The sequence below is a fragment of the Ovis canadensis genome, chromosome 20, assembly GCF_042477335.2.
Source record: "Ovis canadensis isolate MfBH-ARS-UI-01 breed Bighorn chromosome 20, ARS-UI_OviCan_v2, whole genome shotgun sequence".
Lineage (NCBI taxonomy): Eukaryota > Metazoa > Chordata > Mammalia > Artiodactyla > Bovidae > Ovis > Ovis canadensis.
Window position 1 is genome coordinate 39,407,798 of NC_091264.1, and position 19,083 is coordinate 39,426,880.

General features: G+C 44.9%; 1 protein-coding gene across 2 annotated transcripts; it reads right to left on the reverse strand.

The window, feature by feature from the left end:
• Positions 1–252: 252 nt before the first annotated feature.
• IL17F (interleukin 17F) lies at positions 253–18,173 on the reverse strand. 2 transcript variants are annotated; one of them, XM_069562812.1, is made up of 3 exons: positions 7,720–8,408; positions 2,473–2,678; positions 253–1,306 (listed from the first exon to the last, which is right to left on the reverse strand). In XM_069562812.1, the coding sequence occupies exons 1-3, from the start codon at positions 7,744–7,746 to the stop codon at positions 1,033–1,035; spliced, it is 507 nt and encodes a 168-aa protein (XP_069418913.1). In that variant the 5' UTR covers positions 7,747–8,408; the 3' UTR covers positions 253–1,032. The 2 variants fall into 2 exon arrangements, with proteins under 2 accessions (XP_069418913.1, XP_069418912.1); XM_069562811.1 differs by lacking the exon at positions 7,720–8,408 and adding an exon at positions 18,082–18,173 and having other exon boundaries at positions 470–1,306.
• Positions 18,174–19,083: the final 910 nt, after the last annotated feature.

Here is a 19,083-nt window from a genome sequence, read left to right on the forward strand (position 1 = left end):
ATGAAGGAAACACACTTTCAGTTATGAGATTAATAAATTCTGAGGATTGAATGTACTGCCTGATGACTATACTTATTAATAACAATATCATATTCTTGAAATTTGCTGAGAAAGTACATCTTAAATGTTCCCATCACACCCCCCCCACACACACACACAAAAATACCTAGGTGAAGGGATGGAGATGTTAACAAACCTTATTGTGGTACTCATTTCTCCATACATACATGTATCAAATCACTACACTGTACAACTGAAATTTACACCATGTTACTTATCAGTTATATCTCAATCAAGCTGGAGGGGGAAAAAAACCTATTACCAAAATCATTCACAAATAATAATAGTAATTCTGACACTAGCACTCTGATGAAACATGAAAAATAAATGACAGCTATATAGAATTTCACAATCTTCAGGTTCACAAGGTTTGTGAATACAAGCTGAGACAGAACACAAAGATCTCAAGTGTCTTTCAACCATTAACAGTTTATTTTATTAGTCCTTGATATATTAATTTTTCTCCCAGAATTTTGTATAGTCAATACATCATAAATACCTGGAGAGTTTCCTTACAAGTATAAATATCAGGCCAACCTCATCTGTATTTAGCAATTTTAATAAACATGTGCTAGGCCCTTAGCCCCACCCTTCCCACCCACCCCATCCTACACAGCCCCTCCCACACTCTCTTACATGGTGGTTATATATCTGTTGCACTTGTGACCCAGAAGTCAGTTTTGCTAGCAGAGCCCCCAAACCCACTGACTGCATGACCGGGGAGATGGTCATCATAGCACATAAGCAGAATGGGACCTGTATTCTCCTCCAACTGTTTTTAGGGGGTTGGGTCATTGGAACATCTCAGGACCATATAAAGATGCTGAAGCCCCAGAAAATGACTCTATCTAATACAAAGCCTGGAGAATCCAGGGCAGATATTATGAAGAGACCTGGGAAGTGGAGAGAAATGGGAACCACATAGGACTCATGACAGAGTGCTGGCTAAGAAGGGGCGTTTCCACAGCTTCTTCAGTTGAGCTGATCTGCCACCCCATCTGCCATCGGGTCATGCAGGTAGCGGACCATGGGGGTGACGCAGGTGCAGCCCACGGTCACTAGCACCTTCTCCAGTACGAACAAACCAGGACAGCCCTTTCGCTTCCTCCGGAGGACCAGAAACTCCTGCTGGATTGGGACGGAGTTCAGGGTCCTGTCTTCCTGTCCCTCAGCGTTGATGCAGCCGATATGTCTGCACTGGGCCTCCGCGATCTCAGAGGGGAACCGGTTGGGGTCCCGGGTGATGCTGCAGGAAGAGCAGGGAGAAGCGGATGGTGAGATCTGGCAGGAGAGATGCACAAAGGATGGGGACCCCGGTGCACTGGGCTCCCACCTGCAGGAAGGTGATGCCGGATAACACGGGGCTGCAGCTCAGGCGCGGAACAGACAGCCTGGACTTAGATGCCGGCCCCTGGCAGGGTGCTTAACTCCCTATGTCTATATTCCCTCAACTATAAAATGGAGATTCTCATATTCCTCTCCCTTGCGGTTGTTGCCAACACTCTGTGATAACAATGAATATGAAATGCCATCACTGAAACATTGGCATCCATAAATGTTAGATCTTTAGTTCTTTTTTTTAATATGTTTATTGTGAGAACCATCTTTCATCCTGTGGTTAGAGATTGGACATCACTTGGAGGTTCCCCAGTACACAGTCTCCAAAGCCTGCTGCTTGGGAAAGAAAACCAAAGCCCTGGGGGGTTGTGAATCCAATGCCTTCTTTCAATTTTTCCCTCCTTGCCAGGAGGCATAAAGGCCAATCCTGCCGACTAGCCACGGTACATACTCCCTTCCGGAGGAAAGGAAATACATGCAGGCAGCCCCAGAAACACTTCTCATAGTCCCCAGACTCTGTTTTCATACTTATATTTAGAGCATCTAAATGAATGCTTGGTAATCCAAGAATCTCTGTGTAAGACAAAATCCCAAGTCTGTACCCTAAACATCCCCACCTAGCATCTTCCTTCCCCAACTGGCCTTTCTCCTCCACTCTGCCCTCTCCACTCCTTGAAGATAGAAATCCAATCTGAGTGGCTTTCTCTGAACTGACTTTTCAGGTCCCCCCCTCTCCCTTATCCCCACACAGAGACCATTATGTGGGCTGCTTTAAAGAGCCCTCTCTTCCAACACAAAAAAAGTTTCTCAGTTCCAAACCCAGGGCTGCATGAAGCAGAAAAAGGCAAAGCATCAGGAGAGGTTGGAAGCAAAACAGGCTTTTGAGCACATAGGAGGACTTAGCCCAAAGTAGCAAGAAAAGGGGAGCTCCCAGGGAAAGTGGGATTTTTGCTTTTAAGAGTCAATGTAAGGACTATTATTTTTTTCTGTATTTTTGAACTTCTTTACTGTATGGTTAGAATAAATTAACATATTTTCCCTAAGAACGTGGAGATCAGTCTCCTTGGCACGTACTTGTAATCCCAGGGGGAGATGGAGCGGTTCTGCAGGTTGCGTGAGAAGGAAACGCCCTGGTTCTGCCTGCGGATACGGATGTCAACCCTCACAATGTGGTCCTCCAGAGGCGGGCAGAGGCCAGGATCACTAGTTCTGGGGGGTTTATGAGCTGCCGCCTCCCCCAGGAGGGTGAGCCACAATGTCAACAGCAGCAGGAACTTGACCTGGAAGTAGATGAGAATGAGGTTGGTTGGGGACTCTAGGGCCACTTGCTGACAAGAGGCAGGTCATGCTTCAGCTGAACTCAGCATCCCTGGGACAGGATCAGGGCTCCTCTCTGAACTTCAGATCGTCTCCTGGCGACGGACAGTCAGACATGAAGATTCCAGGATGCCAACCTGAGAACTAAACTGTTTAGCCTGGTGAATGCGCCCTCCATAGTTCGAGAGCTTTTGAATAGGGAGACACGAGGATATCAGGATCTGAGACTGGGTTTAAATCCTGATCTGGTTTTCTCACCGAGCCTCTGCTTTCTCTTCTTTCCCGCCACAGCATAGCACTTGCTTTATAATAATATTCACAGGATTAAATAAAACGTTCTTTGTAATGCACTTATAATTAAAAATAGGGGCTTAAGAAATGACAGCTCTTAATTTCCAACCTCACATCCATGAATCCTCCACAAAACCCTTTGTCCCAGCCATTCCTGTCCCCCCCCCAGCCCCCATCCATCTAAATCTCCCCCTTCCATCAAGGACCCACTCAGAAGTGGTCTCCTCCAGGAACTGTCCCAAAAGTAGTTCAATTAGAAGTATGTTAATTGCCCTCAAATGATAAAGCTTTTTACCATCTAGCACCCAAGCAGCCCTTCTCTATTGTCAGGACATCTAGTATTTATGTTCACACACATCTTCACCTACTAATGGTAAGTTCCTGCAGGAGAATATGTCATAGAACAGGTGTTTCAAAATACTTTCTGGATGACGGAAAGAGCTGGTAGATGAATGAATGAACAAAACAATTCATTTAAGTTACCAACGTAGTTAAACTGAACGCATTAAGAAAAACACCGTGCAAAACCAAATATAGCAGAGTTCCCATGATCCACACCGACTGAAGGAAGCAGGGGCACTAAGGACATGCAACAGAGAAATCAACACACTTCTCTTTGGCTCCAGAACATTTATTTTTTATACTTACTTTGAAACATTGGTTTATCTGGTATTACAGGAATGCACAAAGAAAGGGCACTGTGAAAATCTAACTAAAATCAAAGAGCTAAAAATTTCTCCAGCTTCCCTTTGTCAGAACCCCACAGTGACCACCAACCCTCACTGGGGATGAACAAGGCTCATCAACAACTCTCAACATAATGAAAGTGAATTGCTTTCATCCTCAGGGCTCTGTGTTGTCAGACTCACACCTTCCGTGAGTTAGGGTTGGAAAGGTGCCTAGACGTGTTGGTTTAAATGTCCTTCATTTTTTATCTTTTGCAGATGCTGGAGGCAAGAAATGATAACAGTAAACCAAAAGGTCATGATGCCATAATGCTGTACTTAGGTAACTGATACTAAAAAACCCTGTAAAGTGAGATTGACCCAGATAAGCCCAAATGGGCCTAATTTGCCTCCAGATAATCAGCAGATGTTTACTTTGTCTCCCGTAATCATTCATTCATTCAACAACTCTTTCTTATCTCTGGAGTCTGATGATAAAGGACATGAGCTCTGGAATCAGAAGTCCTGGGTCCACAACTTAGTTCCAGGACTCTCACTAGCTGCAACTCAGTTTCCTCCACCAGAAAATGTGCAGATTAAAAGACAGGATCCATATAAAGCATGAAGAGCAGGGTCGGGATGTGGAAAGTATTCAGTATAGGAGCTACTGTTAGTCGACCTTTCCCTAAAGATGGGAAAGATGTAGAATTTGCCCTGCTGTACCTTCTATCTACACAAAGCACTATGATCCCGTCTTGCAGGACCTCAGTTCCCCAACCAGGGATTGAACCAGGGGTCACGGCCGTGAAAGCCCAAAATCCTAACCACTAGGTCACCAGGGAATTCCTGGTGAACTCACCAGGAAGCACTGTGAAGTTTTAAAAAGTAAAAGGAAGCCTGCTTGGAAAAGAGGGTCCTTAGCTTTTCAAGCACCACTTCCTTAAATTTCTTAAGTAAATCCCTCTTTTGTGTCTCCTCTTTCATTTTTTGGTATTCACTGACTCATTTCCAATTTTCATTATTGAAGCTTTAGAGTAAGTGTACTTTAGAGTAAGTGTACCTTGGGGCTACCAGGTTTATCAATAATTACCAAATATAAATTATATTTGCTTATATCTTTAAAGTGTTATAGAAAACACTTTCACATCTCTGTAATCTCTAGATTCTCACGCCTACCTTGAAGGATAGGTAGAGCTCATATTAGTTATCCCAATAAGGTAGGTGAAGAAGCTGTGTCTGACGCTCTCCGGCCTGCTAGTGCCAGTCTGAGGACGAGAATTAGGTGTCTGTGATCAGTGTTGCCCCAGCCCCTGAAGCTCATTACTGTTGTCATCAACACAGAGTCACCCACAGTGTTCCATCTCAGCACTGTCTCACTAGAGGAGCCAAGCATTTTAAGCCATGTGACAGCCATGTCAGAATTGCATCAGTGTTGTAGGTCATGTAGCTTTTTATCAGAAATCAGATTACATCTGCAAATCACTGTGGTGTGCTCCATGAAGCTGTTGATCTGAAACTGTAGATTTCGGCGGTTATGAAATACAGAGCAGGGGCTGGTTAAAATTCTTGCTGGTTCTTAAGAATGATACACAGAAGAGCACTTCTCTGAGAGGCTCAGATTATTTGAGTCTCAGATTCTTCTGTGCTGGCTTTCCTGGTGGCTCAGTGGTAAAGAATCCACCTGCAATGCAGGAGATGTGAGTTCTGTTCCTGGACGGGGAAGATCCCCTGGACAAGGAAATGGCAACCCACTGCATTATTCTTGCCTGGAAAAACCCCATGGACAGAGGAGCCATCAGGCTGCAGTTAACAGGGTCACAAAAGAGTCAGACAACAATTCTTCTATACCATCTATGAGGCAGGCAAATGGACATCACGCCTTCTCTGTTTAATAGGAAACAGAGGTAAGAGAAAGCACCGTCGGAAGGTGGGCAGTGTCAGGACACCTACATGCTCTGCTTAACCCTGTACTTACTCTACTGTAAAATCCCCTAGGAGAATATCTGAACACTTGTCTCCTAACTCACCTGTGATTCGTGCTCACCCCCACGTAGGGATGTGCTCCAGAACCCGGCCAGAACGTGCTCCAGAACCCAGCCAGCTCCTAGTCCATGAGATTTGCCTTGCCTATATATTGAGGATGTCCTGTGTGCCTGCACCTCCAATTTCTAATCCTATTATAATGTCCTTTGCCCTGTCATGTTTCTTGCTGACAATCCAACAGATTTCCTCAGAAAAACCAGAAATAGACATGGCTTTAGAACACAAAACTATCCAAAAAATTGTTTAAACACAATGGCTTTAAGTTCAGAAATCTGACATCTAAACCATTCAAGGGCAGAATGTTGTACGTGAAGTCATAAACCTAGATTCATGTCCCTTTTCTTGGGCATACAGTATCTGAGGATGTTAAATCACTTAAATTCATTGAACTGTTGTTAATCTGTACAATGGAGAAAGCAGTCCCAATCCGCTTCATTAGGTTGGTGGGAGACTCAGAGGCAAAAATAATCACATCACTAGTATTAATATTTAATACTCTAATTTGAAAAGAAACATACCCTCTAATGTTTATAGGGGCACTGTTTACAAGAGCTGAAATACGGAAGCAACCTCGATGTCCATCGACAGACAAATGGAAAAAGGAGATGTTACATATATATACAATGGACTGTTATGCAGCCATAAAAAAAGAGTGAAATATTGCCATTTGCAGCTATATGGATGAGCCTAGAGATTATCACACTAAGTGAAGTAAGCCAGAAAGAGAAAGATAAATGTTTGATATCACTTATATGTGGAATCTAAAATATGATACAAAGGAGCTTATTTGCAAAACAGAGACAGACTGGCGGACATATAGAACAAACTGATGGTTGCCAAAGGGGAAGAGGGCTGGGGGGAGAGGTGAATTAGGAGTTTGGGGTTAATATATGTACACTACTACATATACAATAGGTGATCAACAAGGACCTACTGTGTAGCACACGGAACTGTGTTCAATACCCTATAATAAACCACAAGGGAAATTATGCTCTATTTATTCAGTTATACATAGCTTCCCTGGTGGCTCAGAGGGCAAAGCATCTGCCTGTGATGCGGGAGACTCAGGTTCAATCCCTGGGTCGGGAAGACCCCCTGGAGAAGGAAATAGCAACCCACTCCAGTATTCTGGCCTGGAGAATCCCATGGACAGAGGAGCCTGGTGGGCTACAGTCCACAAAGTCGCGAAGAGTGGGACACAACTGAGCGACTACCCTACCCTAACTGAATCATTTTGCTGTATACCAGAAGCTAATACAACATTGCAGATCAATTATACTTCTATTTGAAAAAAATACTCACTGAATTCTTTCTCTGTCCTTATTGTTCATTATATTAAGTGGCTAAGTTAACTAGAAGCTATGCCTTCAGAGATCTGCTATTTCAGAGTATATGTTTTATCATTCTCAGTGATATCAATTAATCCTCCATGAGGAAGATGAGAGGACAATAAGTCACAGAGGAATAACAATGCACAGGGAGGTTAGGTAACTTATCCCATATCCCACATTTAGTAAGCGGTGAAACCAGGTCCCTCCCCCAGGAACTGTCCAAGTGTATCACTAGGTGGTTTCACTCCCTGCATCCAGGGGCACTCCTTATCTGCCAGTCATCTTGGGAGAATCATCACCCCTCTCAGGGCCCCAGCTGCCTTGGTTAAAATAAATCTATATAGATCCTAAAAGGCTGGCTAAGCTTCCCTAGGAGATAGGGCCAACTTAACTCTATAAGCAGAGACCATGTCCAGTTTGTGATGCCAAGAATTTCACAAGCTAATGCCAACCATGCCAAAGCCATTAGTAAAGAGCTATGGTTTTCACCCCACTATACCTTCTGGCTACTTTTTCTTTTTCTCCAACAGACTAGGGTCAGTGTTAAAGTCAGCTCTGTGTTTTAAAGAAATGAAACCCCCAAAGACCCCAATCTAGCCTCATTCCTTAGAAATCTGCTCTCCTGAGATGCTAGGGCTAACTGTACCAACACAGGGGTGATCCTGACCACTCACCATGGCCGTGTCACACAGGACAGTCATTGTCGTTTTGCTCTGGTCGCTTGCGTTGTGCAGGAAACTCCTTCTGTGCCTGAGCCGTCTTGTGTGTGCTAATGTGGTGTCAGCGAGAGGACCTGTCAGTTTTATAGCAATCTCTGTCCTTGTTTCAAGTGACCTGCTTACTGCCTCAGTTGTGGTTGCCCCAGAGAAACCGATGAATGTAGTGTTTTTTGTTTTTTCCTATTCCACTTCCTGAAGGGGGAGTCGAAGGCGGACTCTAGGAAGGGATGACGAAGAAAGGACCAAATCTTCCGCTTTCTGCCCCCACCCCACACTCATTGCCCTCACACTATAGCTAATCTCTTAACTGATATACTACAGAGATGAACCAAATGACAAACTGCTGTCATGAGTTTTCATATTCTTCCCCCAAATGGCTAAGAATCTAGTCACGCACCTTCCGTTCTACTTTCCAGTCATGCAATGTGAACCGTGATTTCAGGGCACAAGCCATCCTTCGAGGAGACGCAGTATTAAACCATCTTTAGCTTCACTTTGTGAATGGAAAACCAAAACCGATGAAATGAATGGCATCAGTGAGACAGTCAGAGTTGATATCCCCAGGCAGTTAGTTTCATGGTTTCCCTGAAGTAATTCCGTTTTAACCCAATGGTTTGACTCTTGCTAGTGTTTAATAGACTGATAATCATTATTCATAGGACATAAAAACAACCGCTACCTTGGCTCTCTCTGACTGAACATGATTTGATTTTTTTAACCAAAATGGATTAGCAAGTAGAGCCTTTAAGTCTCTGATGTGTTATTCTGAATGACCTGCAAAAAATTAATTTATCTTAGTTCAGTGCTGGTCAACATTTATTAAGAACATGCTGTATGCTGGGCAATATAGCCTAGGAATACACAGAAATTTCTGAAATAGCAATAACTTACTTTTTAAAATGTCCATTAGCCTTAGTCACTCAGTCATGTTCGACTCTTTGTGACCCTTTGGACTGTAGCCCAGTCCATTTATAGTATAAGCCCTTCTTATACTATAAATCATGGACTAACACCGGGGACATGTGATGAATATATGATGAACACACAGCTGATTATAGTGGAAGCTTTTCACTAACTGGCCCTGTACCACCCATGGCCCAAGCTATTACCAACTTTTAAGTTTCAGTAGTTCACGTGAAGCTGTCATTCAACACACCGACTGGAGGAAAGCTACACGCCTCAAAATAGCCTGGAGTTAAAACTCCCCTCCAGATTCTCCCCACCATTCTATACATAATAAAGAACTTTCTCCCCCAGAGAAAGGAATGGACATTAAGATTGATGACGTTCAGCTGCCAACCAATCCCAGTCTCTGGACGGTCTCAGGAGTTCCTTACCCAAGTTGTTGAAAGCTAACTAATCAAAAATAATCATGAGGAAAAACAGACTCCCTCAAAATGATGTATCTCCACACATATGTTTTCTGTGTATACCTACTCTCTTCTTGACTTAGCCCAGCAGCCCACTAATCTGACTGCTGCCCCTTCTCGCCTCATTAAAGGTGATCTGTAAAGTACCAGTCTCATTTTTTTTTCTTCTTCTTCTTGAACCTCACCTTCTCTAACTCCCTTACCTTACATTTTTTGGTGCCAAAACCCAGGAAGTTGAGGATCCTTCTCGTTCTCCACGGCCAGCTCTTTGGAGCATGGAAGCCTGCTGAGCTCACTTTCCTGCCCAGGCTTTCAAGACCTCCTGGAGAGGACGCCCTGTGCCTTCGTGAGCAGTACAAGCCCTGTGTAAGGGCTTTATTGGTTTTCCATGTACCCCGAGGAATATTGGCCTCCCTCTCTCTCTCTTTCTCCCTCTTCCTCTTTTCTCTACACTCTCTTTTTCACGAGACCAACCAACTCCAGGATAGAGGCCTTTTGCCATTTGACCTCCCTCCATCCACTACGAATTCTCGCCTGACCCAGTAGCCCGGGTAAGCTCGGACGGTGCTTTAAGGTGCCATAGACTATCATCCTTTCCAGGTTCCCAGGGGACCCTCTGGCCAAAAGGCCCTCTGGGGAGGTACTTGGAGGATGCCCCTCCCTCCTTCAGAGTCTCTCTCTCCCTTTGCCTCATCGAAGGATTAGGTGATGACCTTTTCTCTCGACCAGTCACTAGCCATTTGCTATGGGGTCAAGCCAATCCATCCAATGGGGCTCTCCCTTAAGCCTGTGTAAAACGAAACCTCAGACCTCTGCTCTTGACCAATCTCAGGGTTCATAAACTGGAGTCACTTTGTACTCAAATTTGGCCTCAATACAAACTGGATAACCAAAACTGCTGGCCTGAGTTTGGGACTTTCAATTACAATATTTTATCAGATCTCACTAACTTCCTCGGATGGAATGGCAAATTGTCAGAGGTCCCCTATACTCAAGCCTTCTGGGACCTTAGAAGCTGTCCTTCTCTCTGCAAGGACTGTTCTACCTATCAAATCCTCCTCTGTTCTCTCTCCCTCTCCATTACAAAAGAATCCAAATCTAGAGCTCCTAAAGGCCCCCTAAACCCTCAGCCCCCGATTTCCACCCAGCAGATGAGCCCCCTCCCTACAGCCCCAGAAATGAGGCTTCCAGAGATAAGACCCCGCCCTCTAGCCCTTCCTCCTCCAAATTGGGAAGCAATGACTCCAAAACCCCAAAAGAGATTTCCAACCCCCTCCATCAACCAGGACCCAAAGCAAACACATGTTTCCTCTCAGGGAGGTAGTGGGACCAAAGGGCCCTACATGGGTTCATGTGCCTTTCTCAACTTCTGATATGAGCCAAGTTGAAGAAAATTGGGATCTTTTTCAGAAAATCCTGCTAGATATAGGGAGGAATTCCTCGGCCTTACACAAGCATATCATTTAATCTGGAATGATCTTTATTACGTCATAAATGCCACTTTAACCCCTGATGAAAAGGAACAGATACGGCCGGCAGCCCGAGTTCATGCTGATCTGCTCCATAACCAAGATAGGGTTAATCCAGTAGCTAATGCTGCAGTTCCTTTAACTGAGCCACAGTGGATACATCAAGCCAGCAATGCTGGCCTCCAGTACCTACATCATATGATCACCTGTTTACTAGAAAGAATGCTAAAAAGCTCTCTCATTCATGTTAACTACGATAGGATTAGGGAAATGACTCAAGAAAAGGATGAAAATCCTGCCCTTTTTCTTTCATGGCTTACTGAGGCAGTCCAGAAGTGCACAAACCTAGATATTTCCACCCCCGCCGGGCTCCTATACCTACATGTCCAGTTCATAAGTCAGTCAGCCCCCAATATTCGCCAAAAACTACACCAGTTAGAAAAGGGCCCTAAAACCCCTCAGCGAGATTTCCTAGAAATAGCCTTTAAAGTTTTCAATAATAGTGAAAGTGAAGTCATTCAGTCGTGTCTGATTCTTTGCGACCCCATGGACTGTAGCCCACCAGGCTCCCCCTTCCATGGAATTTTCTAGGCAAGAGTACTGGAGTGGGTTGCCATTTCTTTCTCCAGGGGATCTTCAATAACATGGAGGAAGAAGCAAAAAAGGAATAAGAAAAGGAAAGAAAGGCCAAATATGCTTTATTCACTGCAGCTATCCAAGAAAAAAATTCAACCCCTCTGGCCCGCCAATCTCGACCCACCCCTATGGGACCTAACCCTCCAGGACTCTGCGTCAGATGTAACCAAATGGGACACTGGGCTAAGTCCTGCCCAAGCCCCTGGCCACCCACCAAACCCTGCCCTACCTGCAAACAATGGGGCCACTGGGAAGTGAATTGTCCTCAGATGCTACCCACCAAATCTCAGGGTCCACCCCAGGCCCAACAACAATGGGTCGGGGGCCAGACTCTGGGGGGCCCTGGCGCCCCAGACAATAGCTCCTCAGATGAGAGGGGAATTGACCCAATTGTGCCTGAGTTACTCCAGTGATGGAGCCCAAGCTCCAGACCCCAAGTCTGTCCCATACAGACGGACTCAGAGCTTCGGGTAATTGGCACAGTGGCCAAACACAAAGTCTCATTCCTAATAGACACTGGAGCAGCTTTTTCACTTTTAACCTCCTTTAAGGGCCCTCTCCAACCTTCAGAAGTGGCCATCGAAGGGGTCTCAGGCATCTCTTTTTATCCCCAAATAACCCCTCCTCTCCTTTGTTCCTTTGGCAAAACAACACTAACACATTCTTTTATAGTAGTTTCTCAGTGCCCAATGGCATTGATGGGACATGATCTGGCTAAGCTACAAATTTCTATAAACCTCCCATTCTTAGATCCCGTATCAATTCTTTGCATCCAAATGGCACCTGAACCTCTGACCAGCCCTCGCTCCCAAAACATGCTCCCTGATTTTCCCCCAATAGATCCTCGGGTCTGGGACACCAAAACCCCATCAGTAGCTTGACACCATTCCCCTATACAGGTTTTTCTTAAAAATCCCTCTCAGGTCATAACTCAAACTCAGTACACCCTGACCAAAGAATCCAAAAAAGGACTTAAACCAATAGTCTCCCGATGGCTCAAAGTCAGCCTTTTGCAGCCTATCTGTTCTCCTCATAATACTTCTATACTGGCAGTCAGAAAGGGACCTCACTCCTGGCGTCTAGGTCAAGATCTTCGCAAGATCAATGAGGCCATAATACCCATACGTCCTGTGGTCACTAACCCCTACACCCTTCTCTCACATAGTCCCCCTGACACATTCTGCTTCACAGTATTAGACCTCAAAGATGCTTTCTTTACTGCACCTCTACACCACTCTTCACGGCCCCTATTTGCCTTCACCTGGACGGACCCAGACACATGTCAATCTCAACTATTAACCTGGACTGTTTTACCACAGGGGTTTAGAGATAGCCCTCATTTTTTCGGTCAAGCCCTCCAAAGAGACCTACAAACTTTAGACTTAGTCTCTACTACCTTACTCCAATATGTAGACGATTTACTGTTATGGAGTTCCTCTCGCCGTAATTGCCTAGTCCATACTGCAACAGTAATAAAAGCCCTAGGCAACTGGGGCTACAGAGTTTGGCTCTCCAAAGCACAAATTGCTTCCACCACTGCCAGTTACATAGGGTTGCTTCACACTCCCACATCCAAAATAATTCCAGCTCAGAGACTTCACGCATTGACACAAACCCCCAGACCCCAAACCAAGAGGGAACTTCTTTCTCTATTAAGTCTATTAAACTTCTTCCAAATATGGATCCCAAATTTTGCCCTCCACACAAAACCTCTCTACCAAGCTACTCGAGGAAACTTAGATGAACCCTTATTCGCCCCCACCTCTATCCACACTCCAATACAAACTCTTATCAAACATTTACTACAGGCCCCTTCTCTTTACTTACCTGATTACACCAAGCCTTTTTCCCTTTTTGTACATTCTCAGCAAGGACATGCCTTAGGGATTCTGTGCCAGAAACGGGAGGATATGTGGGGACCTCTAGCTTACTTATCCAAACAAATCGATCTTGTCATGCTCGGATGGCCACCTTGTCTCCAGACCTCAGCTTCAACTACCCTTTTAATAGCTGAAGCCCAAAAACTAACCCAAAATGCTCCTCTAAATGTATGCTCTCCTCATTCCTTCAAAGATTTGCTCTCATCAGGCTTTCCTTTCTCTGCCCCCTGCTCAACTATAGATCTTCCACACACACCTCCTCGACCCATCCCTTTCTTTTATGCCCTGTAAACCTCTTAATCCCGCTAGTTTACTCCCTACACCAGATCCAGAAGCAGAACACCTATCTCATGACTATATTCAGATCTTAGATATGACACTTAATCCCTTTGAACATATAACCAATCAGCCCCTTACTGACCCCACAGTCCCATCCTGGTTCATAGACGGCAATGCCCAGAAACAAGCCCCCTTTGGGGCCAGATACGCTATAGTCCAGGGACAACCTGACAAAGTTATTCCCACTCACCTCATCAAATCAGTCACACTCCCAGCTCACACACCCTCACAGCAGGCTGAACCGATAGCTCTTACACAAGCCTTGACCCTAGCCAAAGACCAAAAGGTAAACATTTATGCTGACTCCAAGTATGTCTATAACATGTTACATTCTAATGTTATAATCTGGAGAGAGAGGGGATTCCTAACTCAAAAGGGCACACCTATTCTCAGTGTTTCTTTTATTTCTGAACTCCTCCACGTGGCTCAACTCCCAAAACAAGCTGCTATGATACACTGCCAGGGACATCAGGGGCATAGCCCTATCTCCTTTTATAACAACATTGCAGATCATGAAGCAAACTGGCAGGCCACCGCTGTCAGTTCTGTCTTTACTATAGCACAGATTGATGAGCCGGGCATCCGCACATTACTTTCATATTTACATTCCCTTTTCCACCCCTCTGCAAAAGTACTGAAGACTTTCCTTCAGAACTTTATTGAGTTAACTAAGGACAATGTGATTTATTTAAATAATCTGACCCAAACTTGTACCACTTGTCAGCGGACAAATCCTAATTCTAACATTCACCTCCCTCCTGTCCCCACCCACCAAATTCACAGACATCTTCCCGCACAAGACTGGTAGGTAGATTTCACCCACATGCCACCCATAAAAAGGGTTAAATTCATTCTAGTCTTCGTAGATACATTTTCTGGATGGATTGAAGCTTTCCCGACTACTAACAAATGAGCCCCTACTATGGCTCACCTTATTCTTACTGAAATCCTCCCCAGGTTTGGAATGCCTTCCTCCCTCCAGTCTGACAATGGGGGGCTGAGTTCACATCCCAAATCACCCAAAATATTGCAGGAACCCTTCAAATTCCTTGAAGTTTCACATTCCTTACCACCTCTGGTCCTTAATGTTGAGAGAGCCAACCGGGTCCTGAAAGAAAATCTGGCCAAATTAACAATTAAACTTCATCAAGATTGGACTAAACTAAGCTCCTCCCTTTAGCCCTCTTAAAGGTCTGGGCCTTACCAAAAAAACCTCTAAATATCAGTCTGTTTGAGGCCATGTATGGAGGCCCATAGTACCTTTAGGACTCTCTCATTCCCATGACAGTCCCAAACTGCCATCCCACCTTCCTTTTCCCTTGCTTGCCCAGATATGAGATGCCCTTTGGCAACATATAGATAACCTACTCCCTCGACCACACCCCAATCTCCCATACCCATCCCTCCAAATAGGAGACAAAGTCTACATGACAGTTCAGTCCCACTCAGATCTAACCCCAAAATGGCAAGGATCCTACACAATAATTCTACTGACCACTACTGCTGCAAAATTAAAAGAAATCACCCCTTCGGTGCACATTACTCGACTAAAAAAGGTTATGCAGCCCAGTGACGAGAATGCTTACCATATTAATTCTTACCAAGTTTCTCACACAGGCCCTACATCTCTAAAGTTCTCACGGCTTCCACCGGCCCCAGCTGATGATAGATGAGCCTATTGTTCATTTGTATCATGGCTATGAGTATCATTTGTATCGTGGGTTGTGAGTCCTCAAGGATCCATGTTCAAGCACATTGAAGATTACATCTTCACCCAATGGCTGCAGGGAACCTTCCATAACTTTTATCCTTTTGAAATCCGATTCTTCTTCATAGTAGTCCATCTTATATTCACTTCCCCAAATGTTGGTTAACATCTTCTTCTTATATTCTTTCTTTTCTCTGACCCAAGAACCCTTTCAAAACCCTAACCTTAACTATCTATTCTGGACCCTTAATTTAACCCATACTCTCCTCAATGCTTCTAACCCACAGTTGGCTAAAGACTGCTGGATATGTCTATCCATAACTCCTCTGGGAGATTCAGCCCTCCCCACATCCATCCTGGACTGGACCACAGGTAACATATCCCTACACCACTTATACCATGGGGAACCTTTATTCGTCTCATATCTTAAATATCTTCACACTAATAATCAAATCTGGAATTCAGACAAACTTTTAGAATCTTTAATCACTGACCTTCCCTCCTGCAATAGAAAACCTCCAATAGGAGGCCTTATTACCCAGAGAGTAACACTATTACAACCAACTCTATTTTGCATGTCTAGAAACTCCTGAAACAGCTCATATGACCAACCTGTGGGCATAATCCCTAAACCCATGTGTAACCATACCTCCACATTACACTTGGCCACTGGAAAGACTATATATAATGTTTCTGGTGCCACAGGACACTCTTACCTTTCCAGGATGGTTCCCCTCAGCATATTCCTCCATTTCTCCCATTTTTGGAGCCACCATAGCAGGGTCACTGACCATTCTTGAACAAACGATCAAAACCCCCCCACCCCACCCCCACCTGTCTCCTCTTCACCATCGACTTCAGCTGTTGTATTGTGACACCTGGCCTGTTTTTCTTATGTTCGGTATCTACATACCTCTCTTTACCTACTAATTGGACTGGAATCTGCACCCTGGTATACCAGTCCAAACATTTTTATAACCCCCCAATGATCAACCCCTACCTCTTCCTCTCACTTATAAGCAAATGAAACGAGCCATTCATTTCATTCCCCTCTTAGTGGGACAAGGGATAGAGGCTGAAGTTGGAACAGGAACTGCCAGCCTAACCACCTCCATCCGAATCTACCAGACACTATCTAAAGACCTATCAGACAGCCTCCAGGAAATAGCCCAAGGTCTAATAACTATCCAAAATCAATCTGATTCCTTTGCAGCCATAGTGTTACAAAATAGAAGGGGATTAGATCTACAAACTGCAGAAAAAGGAAGTTTGTGCCTTTTTTTTTAATGAAACCTACTGCTTCTATGCCAACCAGTCAGGTACTGTCTAGGAAGCTGCAAAAAACTTTACAGATCGAGCCTCTCGAATCCGCCAGAGATTAAGCAACTCCTGGCAGTCATGGCTGATGAATTGGAACTGGATGCCTTCGGTTTTGCCCCTTCTCAGACCATTCATATTCATTATCCACAAATTCACATTTGGACCTTGTCTGTCTAATCTTTTCCAGGGATTCCTCCAGGAACGAATCTGAGCCATTTCTCGAGATCAAGTCAAGACTGTCCTTCTGCTCAAGACCCTGGCAGCTAGGATAGAAAATCAACACTATGGGCCTTAGACTTCCTTCCTGCCTCCCAGACCACAAACCCCTGACCCTCGTTTACCAGCATGAAGAAGCCCTGAACATTGACAACGCCCATCTCTCTTTTTCTTTTTATATATTCCTTAGGGTCTGGAATGAAGGAAAGCTACATGGCTCAAAATAGCCTGGAGTTAAACCCCCCTCCAGATCCTCCCCACCATTCTATACAGAATAAAGAACTTTCTCCCCCTAAGAAAGGAATGGACATTAAGACTGATTACATTCAGCTGCCAGCCAATCCCAGTCTCTGGCTGGTCTCAGGAATTCCTTACCCCAGTTGTTGAAAGTTAACTAGTCAAAAATAATCATGAGGAAAAACAGACCCCCTCAAAATGATGCGTCTCCACACATATATGTTTTCTATGTATACCTACTGTCTTCTTGATTTAATGTAGCAGCCCACTAATCTGACCGCTGTCCCTTCTCACCTCATTAAAGGTGATCTGTTCCTGTAAAGTTCCAGTCTTGTTTTGGTTTGGTTTTTTTTTTCCTTGAAACTCGCCTTCTCTAACTCCCTTACCTTACTCCAATAGCTAGGACACTACACACAATTCCAGGAGCCTGCAGAAAGAGACAGCAGAAAACTGTAGTTGTATGAATGAGTTACACCAAGCCTCCATGCAGTGAAATATTATAGCTGCTCAAACATCCAAGTTAGTAAGGTTTTTGTTTGCCCTCCCACCTGCTGTGTTACAGATAATAGACTCTACTAGTAGACGCTCTACCTTAATGAGTTTAAAATCTAGTCTTGAAAACAAAGCAAACACACATATGTTAACCAGTAAGATAACAACATGGAATTGTTGGGGATACCGATAGTTAAATGTACACATTTAATTTTACTAAATGTACCATCAATAATTTATCTAGAGATCCAAGATGGTAGAGGAGTAGGTGGACATGGAGTACATCCCTCTCTACGGATATATCAGGCATACACCTCCAGATACAGAAGATCTTGCAAAACACCAGCTGAGAGTGAGAGGGAGTCCTGACTATGGGAAAAGAATATATAGAACCACGCAAATCTTGGTTAGACAAAGGAAGGAGGGGGAGAAAGAGGAGAGTGAGGAGGAATGGATCTGCACGTGGAGGGGTGAGGGAACTGAAGCAGGGGTCAGACCCCACATCAGGGCAACTGTTTGGGACAGAGGTGAAGCAGTTGAGGCTGCTGGAGAGTGAAGCAGCTTATCTGTGAGCATCTGAATGGAATGACAGTCACACAGACAATCCTATTTGAGTTTGATCCCTGGGTTGGGAAGATCCCCATACGTACCCCAGAAAGGGATGCAAGTCCCCTAGAAAGTGCAGCAGCTGGGAGCTGGAGCATAGAGATTGGAGAGCAATCCCAGAGCGAGGTCGGCTCTTTACTGCGGTGGCCGGAGGGAACCTGAAGGAGGAGATTGCAGTGGGACATACTTGCGAAGGAAAGCCAGGCAGAGTGAAGGCAGGAGGATACTGCTGAATCATACACAGTGGGTGGACCCATCCCTATATCCCCACTCTCCCAACATGTCAGCACTGACACCTGAAAGACCCTAGAGAGGGTGGTTCTTTAAGCACCTGATGTGCTGAACAAGACACCAGCCAGTGTGGCCCTTTAAGTGCCTGACACGCCGAGAAATGGAAAAGGACCCCAACCTATGTACTATGCTTAGTAGCTCAGTCATGTCCAACTCTTTGCAACGCCATGGGCTGTAGCCCTCCAGGCTCCTCTGTCCATGGGATTCTCCAGGCAAGAATACTGGAATGGGTTGTCATGCCCTCCTCCAGGGGATCTTCCCAACCCAGGGATCAAACTCAGTTCTCCCGCACTGAAGGCAGATTCTTTACCGTCTGAGCCACCAGGGAAGCCCAGGAAAGTCCAGTTTCCACGGTAGTTATCACATTTGGCTAACACATGAAAGTTTCCTGGTTCAAAACTGGGTAAAAAAATGAGTGCTCCTCTCACTTCTGAGTCTTCAGGGCTTCCCAGGGGGCTCAGTGGTAAAGAATCTGCCTACTAAGCCAGGAGATGCAGGAGACATGGGTTCAACCCCTGGGTTGGGAAGATCCCACGGAGAATGAAATGGCTACCCACTCCAGTATTCTTGCCTGGAAAATCCCATGGGCAGATGAGCCTGAAGGGCTACAGTCCACTGGGTTGTAAAGAGTTGGACACGACTGAGTGACTGAGCACATCTTATTCAGGATCCCAACCAGAGGATCCTTTAAGTGCCTGACTTGCTGAGAAACAGAGAAGGACCCCAAACAGGGGCCCTGTAAGTGCCTGGGTGGG